General features: G+C 36.6%; 1 protein-coding gene across 1 annotated transcript in view; it reads left to right on the forward strand.

Moving 5' to 3' along the window:
* The window catches only part of cacna1s (calcium channel, voltage-dependent, L type, alpha 1S subunit), an 83,730-nt gene that overhangs the window by 46,320 nt on the left and 17,307 nt on the right, over nt 1-20,103 (forward strand). Inside the window, exons 16-29 of the mRNA XM_031896822.1 lie at nt 437-530; nt 684-753; nt 1,470-1,602; nt 5,434-5,563; nt 7,414-7,473; nt 7,740-7,846; nt 9,118-9,205; nt 9,307-9,414; nt 10,840-10,892; nt 12,303-12,449; nt 12,823-13,024; nt 13,754-13,912; nt 14,577-14,687; nt 16,622-16,705. Of these exons, the coding sequence (XP_031752682.1) occupies nt 437-530; nt 684-753; nt 1,470-1,602; nt 5,434-5,563; nt 7,414-7,473; nt 7,740-7,846; nt 9,118-9,205; nt 9,307-9,414; nt 10,840-10,892; nt 12,303-12,449; nt 12,823-13,024; nt 13,754-13,912; nt 14,577-14,687; nt 16,622-16,705 (1,546 nt within the window). The remainder of the gene's footprint in view (nt 1-436; nt 531-683; nt 754-1,469; nt 1,603-5,433; nt 5,564-7,413; nt 7,474-7,739; nt 7,847-9,117; nt 9,206-9,306; nt 9,415-10,839; nt 10,893-12,302; nt 12,450-12,822; nt 13,025-13,753; nt 13,913-14,576; nt 14,688-16,621; nt 16,706-20,103) is intronic.

Raw genomic sequence — 20,103 nt, forward strand, 5'->3', positions numbered from 1 at the left:
ATGTAAGTCGCCGGCGGGATGGCAGACGCGGCGGGGCAATTTCAGGGAATCGCCGAAAAAGACTCGCCAGTCTTTTTCGGCGATTTGCACGAAATCGCGCCGCCGCGTCTGCCATCCCGCCGGCGACTTACATGTTCGCCGGTGGGATGGCAGGGGTAGGCAACTCGGGGAGATTAGTCGCCCGCGAACAGGGAGTTTTATCGCGGGCGACTAATCTCCCCCGTGTGCCAGAGCCCTAAAAGTGTGTTGTGGAGAGTTGTCTCTTTTTACAGTAGTAGTAGTAATTTGATATATGTGAAAATTATCTATTTTGTCTAGGTAAAGTAGTAAAATAGGCGTGTCTGCTTCCACATAGAATTCCCTTTTATTTTTCATTTTCGTTCTTATGACTGTAAGAATTTCCCTATATCCTAATGAGATATTTATTTTATTTTAGTGCTCATCCTGACAAATCAGAAGAAGAAAAGTTGTTACTGGCAAAGAAACTAGAAATGAAAGCAAAAGGTGAAGGTATACCCACTACAGCCAAGGTAACTAGACTTTAAAGTGGTGTAAGATTAGAGTATTGACACAATTAGAGAACATGTAGTGGGAAATAGACCATTAGCCATGCAACTTTTTAGGACTGAAATGATCAAAATATTGCAACATATCCTAATTTATATTCTTATTCCTGTTTACAGCTAAAGATAGATGAATTTGAGTCTAATGTTAATGAAATAAAGGATCCATATCCATCTGCAGACTTCCCAGGTGAGATGTAGCAAGAATGTTGCATGTAAAACTTGGTTCCTGTGTAAAATGCATAATGAAACAAGAGAAATCTTAATAAATCAGTTGAAAGTGAGTGTAGGACTGGCCAGATCCATGGTGATGTTGACGTAGTTGGGCAGCTTAAATATATTGCAATATATGGACAAACAATCCCTGCTTTGTTTAAAGTGGAGGGCATTTCTTGGAAGTTTAATGCACAGGATTTCTTCATGTACTATATATATTGATAATGGGTGAGTGGAGAGGACCTTTTGTATTTGTTTGTATGAATTTTGCACCCCGCCTAATTATGATTTAAAATTTAAAATTCTCTTTTTTGCTACACTCGCTACTAGACTTCAATCAACACCAAATATTGAACAATTCTTGTCGACAGTAACTTTAAAAAATGCCTTTGTTTCAATATACTGTAGGGTATAAGCAACAACTTACACAGCAGCAGTCCAAATTCAGGCCCTTCATCGCTTAGCTATTTTAACTACTACATGTGCAGTTTATGCTTGTTGTTTAGTGCCATCTTGTGGTTACATCAAACAGTAACCACCATATTTACATATAAAATATATTTATAATGACATGCACTTTCACCTTACTAGATTTGTGAAGAGTACCTACTTTGTATTGTCTGTGAAAAGGAACAAAAAAATAGTAAAATAATACTCTTATTCACTGCAACCTCTCTAATGCCCTTTTAGGTGATGATGAAGAAGAGGAACCAGAAATTCCTATCAGTCCTCGACCACGGCCCTTGGCAGAGCTTCAACTGAAAGAGAAGGCAGTGCCCATGCCTGATGCTAGTTCTTTTTTTATCTTTGGCCCCACTAACAAGTAAGGAAATACACTTGAATCATTTTTAAACTATGAGACAGATTTATTATCAATAGATTAATGGCTTATACATGGGCTAGCATTGGCCAAGCTGATCAGGGTTAAAGAAAATCCTATTATTGGAAGACCCAATTATCTGATTTTAGTAGTTTTAGAGGTTTTTGAAACCTCAAAATATTTCATTTTCACTAAAACCACATGTCTAGTTATTTTTTAAAAGATTTGAATTGAAAAATCACAGAGGAATGAAATGCAGAAAGAATGATTTTTTTTTTCAAAAGAGTAATAAAAAAAACACAAATACAAGAGTATTGTAGAAATAAAACCTATATTGGCTAAGAATAAAAATACGTTGCAAGCTTTTGGAGCTCTAAGGCCCCTTCATCAGGCAAAATACAAATGAAAGCTGGAATGGCACAATATATATATACTGTTAGATCAGAGAGAAGTGTTCACAAGCAATAAATTAGGAAGTTACAGATAGAGATAACTTGTGAAGATAATAAAAGTAAAAAATGTCTATTAGGATGGGTTGTAAATAGTCCAGGGGTATGGATTCAGTCAGGTCACACAGTGTGACATGAAACCTGACCCCAAATTAAGGCCCTGTCTTAATGTGTTGAATAACTCCAAACATTTGAATTCATAGATCTTCCTTTCTCGTTCAGTTTCAGAGTTCCCCTTTAGAATTAACACCTTCATGTCCTGAAGCCTGTGGTCCTGATTGCAGAAGTGTTGTCCCATTGGTGTATCACACTCTTTGGTCTTGATCTTACGTGTATGCCTGTGATGATTCATCCTTGTGCGTAGTTTTTGCCCTGTTTCTGCAATGTAAATTCCTCCTGTAGGGCACTTAGTACAAATGATCATGTACACCACATTGGAGGAAGCACATGAATAGCAGTCCCGAATAGTGTAGACTTTTTGTGTATTCGGTATTGCAATTTGTTCTTTGCACAGGATATATTTACAAGTTTCACATCTTTTGCTGTTGCAGGGAAATGTACCTGCTTTAGTTGTTTGGGGAAGAGCACTTCTAACAATCATTTTCCTCAGACTGGGAGGTTGTCTATAGGACAGAATAGGTAGTTCACGGAATATCTCCTTTAGTCTGGTATCTGTATCTGTATGGACCCAGGTCCCTGGGTATTTTTCTTAAAATGTTCAGCAGTGGGTTGTAGGTGACTACAATAGGTACCCTGTTGATTTCTATTTTTTGTTTGTATTCCAAGAGTGTGTCTCTGGGTGTTTAAGTTGCTCTGTGGATTTGATCATCAGTCACCTGCGGATGGCAGCCCTGATTAACAAAAGTTTTCCATAAGGAATGGAGATATTTATTTCTTTTATCAGGGTTTGAGCAAATCCAGTTGTACCTCAGAGCCTGGCTAAAAACAATTGATTTTTTAATGTGATGTGGATGGAAACTGTCCCACCTAAGATACACTGGATGGCCTGTTGGTTTTTGGTATAAGGATGTTTGTATGATTCCATTTTTTATGTATATAGTATGGTGGTATCCAGAAAATTGATGTGTGAAGAGGAATGGTTAAGGATAAGGTTAATCATGGGATGAAATTGGTTGAATCTTAGGTGTAATGTCAATAGTTTTCTTTTCTTATTCTGTCCATATTATAAGTATGTCATCTATACACCGTAAATAGGTCAAAGGCCTGGTGTTGCAGGAAGCCAGGAAAGTTTCTTCTAACTGGGCCATAAACAAGTTTGCATGCTGAGGTGCCATTTTGCTTCCCATAGCACTTCCCATCAGTTGGAGGAATATGGCATTTCCCAATGAAAAGTAGTTGTGTGTTAGTATAAATCTGATTAGTTGTACAGTTGGCATTGTGGGCATATGACATTTTTCAAGGAAATATTGGCAGGCCGCAATACCATCTTCATGTGGGATGTTGGTATAAAGAGACTCCACATCCATAGTAGCTAGGATGGTGCCTTCTGGAAGTGGACCTATGGTAACCAGTTTGTTTAAAAGTTCAGTGATGTCCTGTATGAAACTGGGTGTTTTCGCAACAAAATGTTTTCTACCCACCCAGATATGCCCTTTGTTAATGTTCCAATACCAGAGATGATGGGTCGTCCTGGGTTCCCTTCCTTATGTATTTTGGGTAACATGTAAAAGGTACCAATTCTGGGGTTCACTGGCATCAAATCCATTAAGTGTGTCTGTTGGGGTGAGAGGCCACTGATGACTTGTTTAAGTTCCTTTGTATGTTTTGGATCTACTTCCAGCCTTCTATAATATGTAGTGTTAGACAATTGTCTATTGGCTTCTTTTATGTAATCGGTAGTGTCCATTATTACCACAGAACCCCCTTTATCAGCTGGTTTAATTATCAAGTCTTTGTTGTTTTTTAAAGCCCATATAGCATTTTTCTCCTGGATACTGATTTTCTACATCAACTTCCTCTGCTTGGCCAGTATATTAGATATAACTAGTTATTTCCTGGTTGTGGGGTCCAGTTGTTATTCTTTTTTGTTTTGATTCAATGATTCTCCGGGTTGTTCTCTGGTGTTATATTTGGCCTATTATAGAAGAATTCTTTGAGTCGTAATCTCTGGAAAAATTTCTCCATGTCACTACAGAGCACTGTTTTATCAAGGCTTTTTGTAGGGCAGAATGTCAGTCCTTTTGAGAGTATTTTGAGTTCCACTGTACTAGGTTTATATTTGGAGAGGTTAATCAAGGAGAAGTCACTGCATATTTTGTTCCCTTGGTGGGTCCAGAGTCAACTGCCTTTAGTTATATTGTTTCAGTGCCAGTTTGATGCTGTCTGCAATTGGTCCATATAGTTTACCATTCAATAGATTTTATTTAACACATTAAAACAGGGCCGGGCCTTAATTTGGGGTCAAGTTTCACACTAGGAGACCTAACTGAATAGACCCCTGGACTATTTACAACCCATCCTATTAGACATTACTTTTATTATCTTCACAAGTTATCTCTATCTGTAACTTCCTAATTTATTGCTTGTGAACACTTCTCTCTGATCTAACAGTATATATGTTGTGCCATTACAGCTTTCATTTGTATTTTGCCTGACGAAGGAGCCTTAGAGCTCTGAAAGCTTGCAATGTATTTTTATTGTTAGCCAATATAGGTATAATTTCTACAATACAATCTTGTATTTGTATTTTTATTATTATTTTTGATATTGGAACTACAGTTTTTGTTTTGTTATTTGTTTTGACGAAGGAGCCTTAGATCTCCGAAAGCTTGCAATGTATTTTTATTGTTAGCCAATATAGGTATAATTTCTACAATACAATCTTGTATTTGTATTTTTAGTATTATTTTTGACATTGGTACTACAGTTTTTGTTTTGTTATTTGTTTTCAAAATAATTTTTGGGTACTTGCAAATGAAAGAAAAACCTGAAAACCTCTAAAACCATAAATAAAATAAAAGATTGTTACAGTTTGCCTAGGATAGCTCCCATTTACTTTTACATGAGCAAAACAGCTTTTAGACGGAGTTGTTTTGATTTTTTTTTTCTTTTTGGTTTTTTCACTTAATAAATTACACATTTTTTGAGTTTTCATGTAATTGGTAAACCCATGATTTTTAGCACAAAAAAACACAATTTGTGAAAATGAAAAAAAATTTAAAAAAATGTTAGTAAATGGACCCCTTAGCAGCTGAGCAAATGACCGTATAATCACTGAAACAGGACACTGGACAGCCTGTTTGACATGTATTAATTATTGATTTTTAATAGAAAGACATAGTATAATGTCTGACAAATGTTGAAAAGTAACTAAGATATAGGACAGAATTCCATGTATGTATTTATACTATTTATTTATCTTCAGGTTCCGGGTTCTTTGTCACCGCATTGTTAATGCCACGACTTTTACAAATTTTATCCTGCTGTTCATTCTGCTTAGCAGCATCTCCTTGGCTGCTGAGGATCCAATTGAGCCAGAGTCATTTCGCAATCAGGTGACTACATAAGCACATGTAAAAAATGTTGTGAGTAGGATACCTGAATAAGTTTCTTACTTATTTCTTTAAATTTTATTAAATTTCTTACTTTTCTTACTAAAAATGCAGAGCAGTGCAGCCGTGTACCTCGCCGACATCTTCTTACTGACTGAAGACACTTCGGGTCTCCCCGTCAATATGAACCTGTTTGCACATGCGCAGTTGGATGTAGCAGGAAATCCACTTCAACTGCACATGTTCAAGCAGGTTAGGTGTCAGCGGTGAGACCAGAAGAGTCTTCAGTCAGTAAGAAGATGCCGACGAGGTACGCGGCTGCGCTTCTCTGCATTTTTAGCTAGCGGTTATCGATAGGGATAGAGTGTAAACTTAAAAACTATGCGATAAGAGAAAGTTTAAGGAGGGTCTAGGCAATGATAGTTAAGGGTGCTTTTTGTGACCAGTGGTATAGTTCTCCTTCATTACAATCAGGGGAGGGTGGGGAGCACCATTGCTTTATATTAGGTCTGGTTTAGGGGGGCCCACGAGGGCTGGGCCCACCATTTTTTTTTTCAGTCAGACCTGTCTAACCTACTGCCCCCTGTACTTTGTACCACTTAGTGCTCTTGCACTTGTGTGCAGGGGACTGGTAAATTATCCCTCTTTTGTCTCACATTCCTTCTCCTTTTAGATTGTAAGCTCCTCATTTGGGTAATGCATCTTTACCTATGTTTTTTTTGTATGTAATCCGTATGTTTAATTTACACACCTATTTATTGTACAGAAATAAAAAATATAGTTACATAGTTACATAGGGTTGAAAAAAGACCATTGTCCATCAAGTTCAACCCATCTGAGTAAACCCAGCACACAACCTATACTAACCAATCTATACACTCACATACATAAACTATATATATACAACCAGTAATACTAACTGTAGATATTAGTATCACAATAGCCTTGGATATTCTGCTTGTTCAAAAACTCATCCAGGCCCCTCTTAAAGGCATTAACAGAGTCTGCCATTACCACATCACTAGGAAGGGCATTCCACAGCCTCACTGCCCTCACCGTGAAAAACCACCTACGCTGCTTCAAATGGAAGCTCCGTTCCTCTAATCTATAGGGGTGACCTCTGGTGTGTTGATTGTTTTTATGGGAAAAAAGAACATCCCCCAACTGCCTATAATCCCCTCTAATGTACTTGTACAGAGTAATCATGTCCCCTCGCAAGCGCCTCTTTTCCAGAGAAAACAACCCCAACCTCGACAGTCTAACCTCATAGCTTAAATCTTCCATCCCCTTTACCAGTTTAGTTGCACGTCTCTGCACTCTCTCCAGCTCATTAATATCCTTCTTAAGGACTGGAGCCCAAAACTGCACTGCATACTCAAGGTGAGGCCTTACCAGGGACCTATAAAGCGGCAAAAATATGTTCTCATCCCTTGAGTCAATGCCCTTTTTTATACAAGACAGCACTTTATTTGCTGTAGTAGCCACAGAATGACACTGCCTGGAATTGGACAACTTGTGATCTACAAAAACCCCTAGATCCTTCTCCATTAAGGATACCCCCAACACACTACCATTCAGTAGATAGTTCGCGTTTATATTATTACTACCAAAGTGCATAACTTTGCACTTGTCAACATTGAACCTCATTTTCCAGTTTGCTGCCCAGTTTTCCAATTTTGTCATATGACATTTATATGACATTTAATAAGTATGTGTTTTATTATTGTTTTAGTTATTAGTAGTAGTAGTAATAATAATAATAACAGTATGTGTGTGAGATACTGAAACAAATTATAACTATGGATTACTCATATGAACTTGTTTGATGACTTTTTTAAATTCTGTTTTTTTAGATCCTTGCTTATTTTGATTATGTTTTCACTGCCATTTTTACAACTGAAATTGCTTTGAAGGTGAGAATTCTAACAATATATTTAATCAAAAGTGCTTGTTTTATTCTATCATTTATTTCTTTATAATTCTCTGCATTTATTTCTATTCTATGGAACAAACAGTGGGCCCTATTTATAAAGCATTAAAGTAATATCTTTTTACTACTAAGCTTTGCCGGTTGCCAATGTTACAATAAGCCTTTTATAAAGATTCAAATGTTGTTAGTTCAGCTTCAGCACTAATACATTGGCTTCTTTATCGTTCTTTCCAATGTTTCCTTTCTCAGATGACTACATATGGTGCATTTCTTCATAAAGGCTCATTCTGCAGAAATTATTTTAACATTCTTGATCTTCTGGTAGTTGCCGTTTCTCTTGTCTCTTTTGGTATCCAGTAAGTTTTCACCTAATTTTTTTACCATTGTCAATGTCCATCATGAGAACAAATAAAGTTAGTTTAAAAGTTTGCAAAAGTAGACCATAAATAAATCTGTTATCTGCATGCTTAATTTAATTTCCCATTGCAAATATGTTCTAAATATGATGCCCCTACAGAAACTTAATAGCAGTAATCACTAGAGGTCATTTACATTGCAGAAGGCGGTATGCAAAGTGCTGCAATTGCCTTTTTTGTAGAAACAAAATGAGTTGTTGCCATGGAAAATATTTAAATGTTTAATTTACAAAGTGGTTTTAAAGCCGGCACTTTGGCCCCTTTATAGCTAGTTGACAGCTTGCCTGTCTGTGTATGGCCCCTCCAGGACACATATCTAGACTAAATCTGCCAGATATCTAACGGGCAGGTTTAAAAATCCCATCAGGTGAAAACCGCATCAGCACACTTATGTGATCCTTTCACAAAAGCCTGCATTTGACCCGAATGCTGACCATACTAGGCAAATATACACTTTTTTGGCAACTTTTGCTTGAATAGCAACATATTTCAGTACTAATATAAAAAAGGAAAAAGAGTACTCCACAGACATTAAACTTTGCATAGTTTATACATAGTTTAGTGCAAATCATATATATCTTATATCTCATCTCAGGATTCTTTGTAATGCTCTAGTTTTAAAGCCCTTATAGCCCTATTTTCAAAACACAAACATGGCTGAAAAGGAGATGCCTCACTGCAAAGAACAGAAGAGGGTGACAAATTGTATAATTAGTGATGAGTAGTGATGAGCAAATCTGTCCCATTTCGCTTTACCATAAAATTCACGAGATGGCGAAAATTTAGAGAAACACATTTGTGGCGGGATTTATTTTTTTTTTGTTGCCCGCGACTTCTTTTGTCCCTCATTGTCCCTTATCATCACCACTAGCGATGAGCAAATCTACAGGAAGCATATTGAAGTCAATGGGTGGGGGGGGGGGGCCTGCAGCAACTTTTTTTGTGTGGTAACTTTTTCCATGCAAAATACAATGGTGTCTTTGGGCATTTTATGTTGCAGTTTCACAAAAATATTCACTAATGGTGAAATGCAGAATTGTGCTGAAAATCCATATCTGGCAGAAAAGTTTGCTCATCACTAATAATTTGTTCTATAAAAACCTAATGTTGCAATTTTTATTAGTTGTTAGTATACTCTTCATTTCCTAGTTAGAATTAACAGTCCACTTCCACATATTGTTTCTTAACTGTTGTTTCTATTTTATTCTTAGATCAAGTGCTATCTCTGTAGTGAAAATTCTGAGGGTTCTCAGAGTTTTGCGCCCTCTCAGAGCAATAAACCGTGCCAAGGGTCTAAAGGTTAACAAATGGGTTTTCTTTATATATTCATTACACACATATACTTTTCCATACATTAAATCAATTTTATTTGATGTGTTTTTCTCTTTCTCTTTCTGCAGCATGTGGTTCAGTGTGTTTTTGTAGCTATAAAAACCATTGGAAACATTGTTCTTGTGACCACCCTTCTACAGTTCATGTTCTCTTGTATTGGAGTGCAACTATTTAAGGTAAAAGGACGGTGGCGCGTAACTTTTCATATGGAGAAGGGTGGGAAAGACAATAGTGTGTTCCAAATCAGTTTAAATGTAAAAAGTTTCAGTTTTCGAAGGAAAGTCACTTGAATTATGTACAACTATAACACATCTGGATAGCAGGCTTTAAGGCTCACCCACCATCAATACCTGTGGGTACAGGTGCTTAAGCTCCAAAATGTTTCCCCCATGAATACAATGCTACCTGCATTCAGCACTCCTGTATACATGACAGACAGAGGTAGGTAGGGGTCCTCCCTCTCACTTAGTAGCTACCCTATAAGTGTCCCTAACTAATTAAAACACAAAAGTTAGGAAGCAGCATCTGAAACAGAGTGTAGTGTAGGGCAATGCAGTGGCCTGGTACTTTTTAGCAGCATGATTTTTTGGGCCCATACTGTTTAACATTCATTAATTGTCCACCATCCACAGTCAGGTGAGTGGCTAATGTGCTGGATGTGTACACTTACTTCATTCATGGTATTGCTATATTATGGTAGTGTCAACTTTCTAGCATAGGCATCTCTCTACCTGCTTGTACCCCTAAACCTCCATACCTCCCTCCATATACCTTTATATGCCCATACAGACCACCTCAGCATCTATTTTCTAATTATAAGAAATCTTAGTTTTCTACCAAATGTTTTACCAAAATCCAAATATATCACAGAAACCGATCTACTTTACTACTTGTAAGGTACTACTACTTTGCCCCCACCAAATAGGCTTACAGGCATATACAGTAATTCCCCATATTTTACCTTTTTACCACTCTTAAGCTTTCTTCCAGTGTTGTGGTTTCCATTTTTAAATCCATTTTTGGAGTATAATTTTAAATATTTGTTAACCTGATTTCTTTTTTGCAACATTTGTTACATTGCTTGCAGAAATTTATCATATCCCTGTGTCTAATTTTAACATACATTCAATTTCAATGTTCAATTTTTACAAAGTAATTAAATGATATATTTATTCAAACATATTGATGTATCAATTTATCAGAAGGTGTTTGTATGCTTTGACTTATCAAAGTGGTACTTCACCTTAAAATTAACTACTACAAATTAGACAATGATATTTTAAGACAATCAACAATGGTCTTTATTTTTATGTTTTTTTTATAATTTAAAGGAACACCAAAAAAATCAAAGTGTCTTAAAGTAATTAAATATGTAGTGTTGCCCTGCACTGGTAAATGTTGTGTGTATTATAGTTTATATAAACAAGCTGCTGTGTAGCCACGGAGGCAGCTGAAATAAGGCTTATAGGGTTAAATAGCAGATAACCATTGGTTTTAATGGATTTCTTTACTAAATATTAGAACTAAGAAAAAGCTGGTCATTTCCATTTAGCATAACGCTATGATCACTTTGCATACTGATTTTCGGTGTCAACTTTTAGGGCAAGTTTTACAGCTGCACAGACACCACCAAAATGACAGAGGAAGAATGCAGGTATGGTTGTTATATCCATATTTTAACATGAAATATAATTTCTTAACTTAGAGATGTCTAGAAAAAGACTTTATGTTGATTAAGTAACATTTTAGAGAAGGTTGAAAAAAGACACTTTCATCAAGATAGTCATAGATTCTATAGTTTGTATTCCATTGTATTTCAACAGTCTTGGACTTACAAAGTCTAACTTCAGTCTAAGCAAAAAAAACATTTTCCCTCATTGAGGTTAAGGTTGTAGACCATTAGCCTGTAAAACAACTAATAAAGAATTGCACCGTGTTTCCTCAGAAAGAGTGCGTGTATGAGTAGTGACGAAACTAACTATACAGCAGACCCTGTGGTCATGGGGGGGCTGGGCGACAGGGGGGCCCGGACAGCATTGTCTGCTTTATAGCAGTCCCTCATTCCCTGTCCCTCTCCTACCTTCATTCTTTAGATACCACCTTGGCACGTTGCGGCCAAGTAGGGGTAATGCAAGCAGGCCAGGAGGGGGGGTGGGAGAGTGGAGACTAGTTGTGCCGGGCCTCATTAGAAGATTTGTTTGCAGGGGGCATTGCACGACCAAGTTATGCCACTCTGTATGAGGATGTCATCCAGGTAGATTGTTACAACACAGATTCCTTAAATGTATGGCTTGCTAAGCAAGATACATTTGTAAATAACCTACAGATAGTCCAGGTTTGAGAGAAATTCTAACCCACAATATTAATTAGTCTGTATGGCTTGAGATAACCAGGTGTCCACCATTGGAACTTTGAGAATCTGAATGTGAATATGAAAAGCAGCCTAACAGAAGATATCTTTCTGTCCAGATAGTATCTGCTGTATATGCTGATAGTATCTGCATGTATCAAGTCCAGTACCATTAGATTTGTTCCAGTCTTGGTGACATAAAATGGAACATGTTATAAAATAAACCTTTTATATAGTGTACAGAAACATTGGAAATATAACATTGGCAATTATATTGTGGCAGAGTTTACATCTGCATTATGCCATCCTTCCCCACAGAATGAATATGAATATTATCAAGTACATGGGCAGACTGTTCTTAATTATGAACAATTGTCTCCAATATGGAATAATCTGGTACCATTATTCTGTATGACCCACTTCCAGTGGTTGTCTGACCTAAACAGTGCTTTGGGCAAGCACCCAGTAGGGTTTGGCTTCTCACCATAATGCTAAAACAGTAGTGTTATTGTGCTGTTAATAAAATAATAATGTTTTATATGGCAAAGTATTGAAACAGTTGCAAGAAGCATCAAAGTGGCACTGTTGTGTTTTTGGTTTTTTTTATCCTACCTTGCAAATGGCAAGTGTCTGTAAGCATATAGGTGATCCTCCTTATTGCATAATAAGCATACATGCCAAATCAACCCCTTTTTTACTCCTTGTGTTTTTTAGGGGGTATTTTATTGTGGCAAAGGATGGGGACTCAACTCAAATTCAGCTAAGAGAGAGAATTTGGACTCACAGTGACTTCCACTTTGATAATGTCCTCTCTGGCATGATGTCTCTCTTTACAATCTCTACCTTTGAGGGCTGGCCTCAGTACGTATTAAACATATCTAAAATAATAAGAATAAAACATTTACCTGTGTTATTGTAAGCTTAAAAAAAATCTTAATGTTAGATAAAGTTATTCATAACTGTGGAATTAAGAATTAAGAAGTTGTTATGTTATTTAATTAAACCTAAGTAAATTGAGGAATGGAACCTATGTATGGTTTCATTTTATGTCTTTCTAATTTGCTATTCTGTGCTTAACCATGAGTACTTTATTTTTTTTCTTTTTGCTCTGCCTAAGTTTGCCTTATTTTAGTATGAAGGAACATTTATATTATGTGACATTCACAAGTCAATAATACTAATTACTCTAAGACTATGTGCAAATACTTACTGTGTGTCTCTTGTGTATATATAGGTTGCTGTATAGAGCAATAGATTCACATTCGGAGGATATGGGGCCTATCTACAATTATCGCATTGAGATTGCCGTCTTCTTCATTATCTACATAATCCTTATAGCTTTTTTTATGATGAACATCTTTGTGGGGTTTGTTATTGTCACTTTCCAGGAACAGGGGGAGCAAGAGTACAAAAACTGTGAGCTTGACAAGAACCAGGTAAGCACCTTGTTCACTGTGGCTTTATGTGTTACCATATGTTTTTTGTTTTTTTTTTTAAAGTGATTATATATCAATAATTTATATACTGTTGATAAAGATTTATCACTAAATGTTTGTGTTGGTGATAATGAAACCATACATTTCCATAATCATAAAGTATTTAGATTTCAATAAAGGGGATTATAATCTAAACCTGGCAATTATAATTTAAGGCACTACCTTCCTGCATACATTTTTAATTTCAGCCACATATGAATCCACTTTTTGCTTGCATGATTGGTAATCAATTTGCCTGTATTGTAGCATTACCTTTTCCAATATTCTCTGATAAGTATAATAAAAAGGCTTGTTTGAGGTTAGTTGGTGGCAAAGTTATCAATATCATAATAGTTGATGTCAGGATAACAATTCCTTGCTAGCTGTAATATGCAACAACTTGACACTGGGCAATAACTTGATCAATTCTCAGTTACTGCAAACATTCAAATTTTAATACATTTTAATAAACTATAGGATTTGACAGAATCTGAACCCTGTAAAAAGTGCTGGGACTGGCCAAATCTCAAACCAAATCCTTGATTCTGTGCATCTCTACTTAGAATTAAATTTTTTTCATTATGCCAAAAATTGTTTTGGTGTGGAAAATATACATTAATTAGTTTTATATAGTAACTTTTTTTGTATTGCTATAAAAGTCATTTCAGTTTTCTATTACTGTACCCACAGAGGCAATGTGTACAGTATGCTTTAAAGGCACGTCCTCTACGACGATACATACCAAAGAATCAACACCAGTATAAGATCTGGTACCTTGTTACCTCCTCATACTTTGAATATCTGATGTTTGCACTTATCATGCTGAATACAATCAGTCTTGGAATGCAGGTAATGCAAAAGTTTTGTTTGAATGTGCAATTAAAAAAATGCGTAGATTTTTTAGTTATCTGACCTAAATTTTCTAACCTGCCCGATCAACTAAACAACAACAAAAATTATCTGGAATATTATTTGGAGCCCACACATCGTCTGAATAATAGTCCCAATATTTTTTTTGTATTCAAGAAAGTTTTTATTGATGTAGATGAGCAAAGAAAATAGTCCCAATAATTTTCGTACGATTTTCGGACCATGTGTGGGCTCCAAATTATAGTCCCGATAATTTTCGCCATCCTTTAGTCGATCGGCTTTCATACAATTTTTTTAAACCATGTGTGGACTCCGATTAATAGTCCCAATAATTTTCACTGACGTTTAGTCGAGTTAGAAAATTTTGAACGGATAACGATAAAACCTGCACATGTATTATATATCTGACAATATCCTTGGGGGACCTACAGTGTATATCCAGGAAGTCACTTTCATACAATTGGTGTCTTCTCTGTCGATTAAACATGTATTATTAGCCTTCACATATATTCAACATATCACAGGTTTATCACAAGCCAGTCAGCCTTCCATTAAGTTTTGCATGTATGTGTGTGTGTGAAAACCATTAAGAAAACTCACACAGATATGAGTAGACCAATCTTTACCTCTTCTTTTTTCCCAGCACTATGGGCAGACAGCAGAGTTCAGTCACCTGTCTGATATCCTTAACGTGGCATTCACTGGAATCTTCACTGTGGAAATGGTACTTAAATTGGCAGCATTTAAAGCCAAAGTAAGTATGTGCTCTAGTATCTAAACAAAATTGTTTAGAGAAGGGAAGTTTCTTGGCACTTTGGTTCAGAAAACAAGAACTACAAAATATAGCTACTCTTCTAAAAGAATTTCCTCATAATAGTAACATAATGCTTCTCAAGATTCCCGCAGTAGGATTATTTCATATACATTCACACAGCTGCCACACCTAGTCCCTAGGTTTAAAGCCTTAAGGTACAACAGGCACCACTATTAGCCCTTGCATTAAGCTGAGGGCACACTGGACATTTTAGCAGTCACTGTAATTAATTTGGCCGAAAACAAAAGTGGTGAAATGCTTCTATCTGCATGTCACCACTTCCCATTGTCACTGTTTCCCATTTATTGCAAATATGCTAACTAAAGCAGACTTAATAACTGACTGACTGACAACTTCACAATGGCCTGACTTTCTCTGAGAGAAAATGTTGCTTAAAGGGGACCTGTCACCCTAAGACATAACTCCAAATTATTATCTATATTGTTAGTTAAGCAAAATAAACTTTACTTACACCATAAAAAATATAAATCTTGTTTCCTTCCGTCTTGGTATTACTCAATCAAAGCAAGCAGGCAGGCACCATTTTATGGACACTGTTATGAAGACACACTTTGTATCATGCCAAAATCTTGTTTATGCCCCAGAATGGAGGACCAGATGCCCATGCCCATGTACTGGCTACACAATTAGATGATGAGGAGGGAGGGGAAAGTGAGATGTGCAGTGACATCTAGGAAGTGCTGAATGGAAAGCTAAAGTTATTGTCTGCCCCGCCTCTATGCCTAAGGCATAGAGGTGGGGCAAGCAATATATGATTGACAGCTAGGGTTTTTAAATGCCTTTATAATGGGTTTGGATGTGTTAATATAAAAATGAATTTGGGTTTCATGTTTAATTTAAAAAGGACTTTTATTATACAGCTTTTTATGTCTGGGTGACAGGTCCACTTTAAGGCAACAGCAACTACAGTAATTTATAGTAATGAAATTATAATGTAGTTTTGCCCTTCACTGGTACAATTGGTGTATTTGCTACAGAAACACTACTATAGTTTATTTAAACAAGGTGCTGTGTAGCTATGGGGGCAGCAATTTAAAGCTGAAAGGGAGAAAATGCACCACAGATAACAGATAAGTTCTGTTGTATACAATGGAATTCTACACAGCTTATTTATTAGGTATGCTCTGCTTGAATGACTGCACCCATGGCTACACAGCAGTCTTTTTAAATGAACTAAATGGTCATTTTCAGTACAGTAATTTTCCGAAAGTAATGGCATGTATGGTTACCATGGCGTGCGTTTTTTCGCATGCGGCAAATATTTGTACGCGGTGGTTGATTAGCACTTGTTCCGTCAAATACCGCACAAAAATAGTTTTTGCGACTAAAATAACGCAAGCAGCATCGCGCGTAAATTAACGCAAGTATGCTTTTAGTGAATAGTGCGTTAAGATGCGAAAAATTAGACGCAATAAAAATTTTAACGCACGCTATAAATAACGCACGTTTTATCGACCTTTAGTGAATCAACCCTATAATGTGTTACTAATATTGCACAACTTGCAATTGCACATAGTTTACAAGAACGGTGCCAAATTCTGCATCAAAAAGTGATCCAGATAACCAACAGTGGTTAGAGTTGCAGCAGATTGGGTAGTTAGGGTTGCTAAGAGCCACTTTCTATTTTTGGAATTGTTCCAAACAAAAGTCTACCAATTAATACCCTTGACCAAACCTGCACCTATTTATGTAAGAAATCCAGCATTCTGGAATATATGTTTTGTTTCTAAGATTTCCATGTATTGTAATAACAATAGCATTTCAATAAATTTTTATATATCTAACATGTATTTAATTTTAATACTTTATATGACTTTAATTTCTTAACTATGTTTTGTTTTCGTGTTTTCTAGGGGTACTTTGGAGATCCATGGAATGTTTTTGATTTTTTGATTGTTATTGGGAGTATAATTGATGTCATCCTCAGTGAGATAGATGTGAGTTGACAAACTTGTTGCATGAACCATCTTTCTCAGTAATTTTAAGGTGTATGATATGTTATAAACTGCAATTTATTTTCAAAACTTCAAAACCAAAATCTAGTACAATATTTGGTAATTATGTGTGTGGAATGGCAGCTCGGTGTGTTCAGCTGATCTGATGATAAAAGGAGGCTGAGCTACAGACAGACCCTGCCTGTGCATCTGTGCGTCTTTGTCAAAGTGAGTCCAGATACGCAGAGCACACATAAACCATCTCCCTATGCCAGGTGTAGAAGTTTTCAGTTAGCTGGCTCAAGGTAGAAAATAAAGCTGGGCTACATACAGTAGATGTATAATGCACTATTACATACTGGGGTCCTTGCCTATCTTTGCTATAACTTTACACTGTTTGGAAGTTTAATATTGGGCACATAACTGTGGCATTTTTACTTACTAAATAGCAGTGTCAGTATTAAAACCTGGAGGTTTTAATTCATGTACCCAATATGATTCTGCTCTTGATACTATATAATTAATGTTTACCCCTCTTTAATCAAAAATCATATGGCTCACGCCCTCAGAAAGTTACAATTGTCAAAACTGTATTTTTCTAAAAATGTGGAAAAACACTAGTGTAGACTTTAACACATACATGAGCACTTCTGTCATGTCCTGTGAACCTGTGATATAAATTCCCTGCAACAACATAAAGAAACACTTGCATATCATACGGGAAACAAAGATCTAAAATGCTGTCTATATGATGATTTACAGGATATGAAAACTTTAAATAATATGTTAGCCCTTAGTTGCTTTAATTAAAATAAATAGAATATCAAGAAGGTACTGATGCAATAAATGTAAAACAAAAGGGCTCCTAAACAAGGATATGGGATTGCATATATGTAACATGAAAAAAGGTATTGGTACTAGTATTTCAGCACATATTAAAAAAAAATGTGACCCAATTGTTTTAACTTAATTTGTGGGGATAAGCCATAAGAATTAGAATGAAAATTCTTATAGCTTCAGATAGAAACATCAAATAGAAAACTAGAAAGGAAAGTTTGAGGACAAACTTCATGTTGGTTTGAAAACGTGAAGTCATTGAATGAAATCTGATCTGTTATTGGCTGGCAGGTGTTGACTCCACCCACTTTTTCTACCTTTGGATTACAGTTATATAGTAAAAACCACTGTGCAAAGTTTGGGGAACCTTTAATAGTGTCTGAATGGTAGCAATTTAAATTTCCCCACTGAAAGTCAATGAGTGACATCTGCGGTTGGTGGCCCCTCCCACTTTTTCTAACCTGGAACTGCAGTTACCCAGTGACTAACCCTGCAATGTTTAGGGACCCTAGGATTAATAGTTAAAGAATGGCAGCAGTTTAAATTTAAACCAATAAAAGTCAATAGGTAAATTGTAATTGGTGTAAATTGTAATTGGTGGTTGTTGGGTGTGCCCACTTTTTCTAACCTTGAGTCGAAGTCACCCAGTGACAAACAGTGGAAACCCTGGCATAAATAGTGTGAGAATGACAGCATTTTAAATTTAAACCAATGACATTCAATGGATGAGATCTGATTGGATGTTAGTGGCCCAACCCACTTTGCCTATTTTTGAACTGCAGTCCACCAGTGACCAGCTTTGCAAAGTTTGGGGACTTTTTCTAACTTTGAACCACAAATACCCAGTGACTAACTTTGGAAAGTTTAACAACACTGTAATTAATACTTAAATTGCATCAGTTTAAATATAAACCAATGAAATTTAATTGGTAGAAACAGACTGTGTGTTGGTGGCTCCACCAACTTTTCCTAACCTTTATGCTTAGTCCCCGAGTGACAAACTATGAAAACTTTGGGGACACTGGCATTAAACGTGTGAGAATGGCAGCAGTTAAAATTTCCCCATTAAAATCAATGAAATAAATCTGATTGGCCGTCTGTTGTTCCATCCACTTTTTTATTATTGTCACCCAGTGACTAGCTTTTGGGACCCTGGTGTAAATAGTATAAGAATGGTAGCATTTTAAATTTCAACCAAAAAAATGTAATAGATGATGGCTCCGCCCATTTTTTTAAACCTAAAAATGCAGTCCCCTATAAAGAGATGGGTACCCTGGTATTAATACTGTGAGAATGGCAGTAGGTTGAATTTCCCCACTGAAAGTCAACAGGTAAAATCTGATTGGCTGTTGGTGGTACCACCCACTTTTTCTAACCTTGAACTGCAGTTACATGGTGACTAAATCTGCAAAGTTTGGGAACCTTAGTATTAATATTTAAAGAAAGTCTATAGGTGAAATCTGATTGGCTGTTGGTTGCCCCACCCACTTTTTCAAAAAGCTGTATGTGTGGCAGCAGTTTACATTTCCCCATTAAAGTCAATTGGTGAAATTTGATTGGCTGTTCTTGGCTCCACCCACTTCAAGTCATCCAACAATTGTCGCTGTTTCGTTTGGAGTGACCCCGTGATTATGATACTCAAGTTTGGGGAATGTAGCTTCAAAGCTGTAAGAGTGGCAGCAATTTGAAAATCTTCCCTGTCAAAGTCAACGGAAAAATTGGGGTCTTCCAAGCGGCGCCACAAAAAGACGGGGGTTGGGATCGCTTAGAAAAGCACAAGCAATCAGCTTCGCTATAAGACAAAGAAGTGTGGAGAGTTCGGGTGTTGTACCCCTAAACTGTAGGAGGAGAAGCATTTAGAAAATGGGGGGCGCTAAGAATAATAAGAAGAAGAAGAACAAAAAGCGGAAGAATGATTAAGCTGGAGAACAGTATGTTGGGTTTTTCAACCCAAAGACATGTTACTAAGGCTGCCAGAAGTTCAGTCACAGATACCATTAAAGAATAAGTAAACCTTTTTTTTTATCAGTAAAATGACTCCAGAATTACTTACCTTTGTTCCAGCATTCTCTCTGACCTGGTTCCTCAGTTAGAAGTTGATAATTTTTCTTTGCTTCCTTGTGCAGAGTGAAGCCTCGCCACCAGTTCCTGTTCAGGTCTCTCATAAAAAAAAAAACCTGCTAATGCACAAATTGGCTCCTGCTGCCTCCAGGCATGCCCAGAAGGCTCTCCAGGTCGACTACAGGTAGTCGAATTGAAGAGAGAACTGAACAGGAAGTGGGGGTGGGGCTTCACTCTGCACAAGGAAGCAAATAAAATCAATCAACTTCTAACTGAGGAACCAGGTCAGAGAGAATGCTGGGACAAAGGTAGGTAATTCTGAAGGCTGTTTAGAGTAATTTTACTAATAGAGAAAAAAAAAAGGTTTACTTATTCTTTAAGCATGATAATGGCAGGCTTGTGTTGTTAAGCTCAACTTACCAGTAAGTGTTTCACCTGACCATATATAAGTTTTTCAATTTCTGTAAAATTCACATTCACATTCATTAATAGTTGCACAGGAC

Source organism: Xenopus tropicalis, chromosome 2, assembly GCF_000004195.4.
Source record: "Xenopus tropicalis strain Nigerian chromosome 2, UCB_Xtro_10.0, whole genome shotgun sequence".
In the NCBI taxonomy this organism is placed as follows: Eukaryota; Metazoa; Chordata; class Amphibia; order Anura; family Pipidae; genus Xenopus; species Xenopus tropicalis.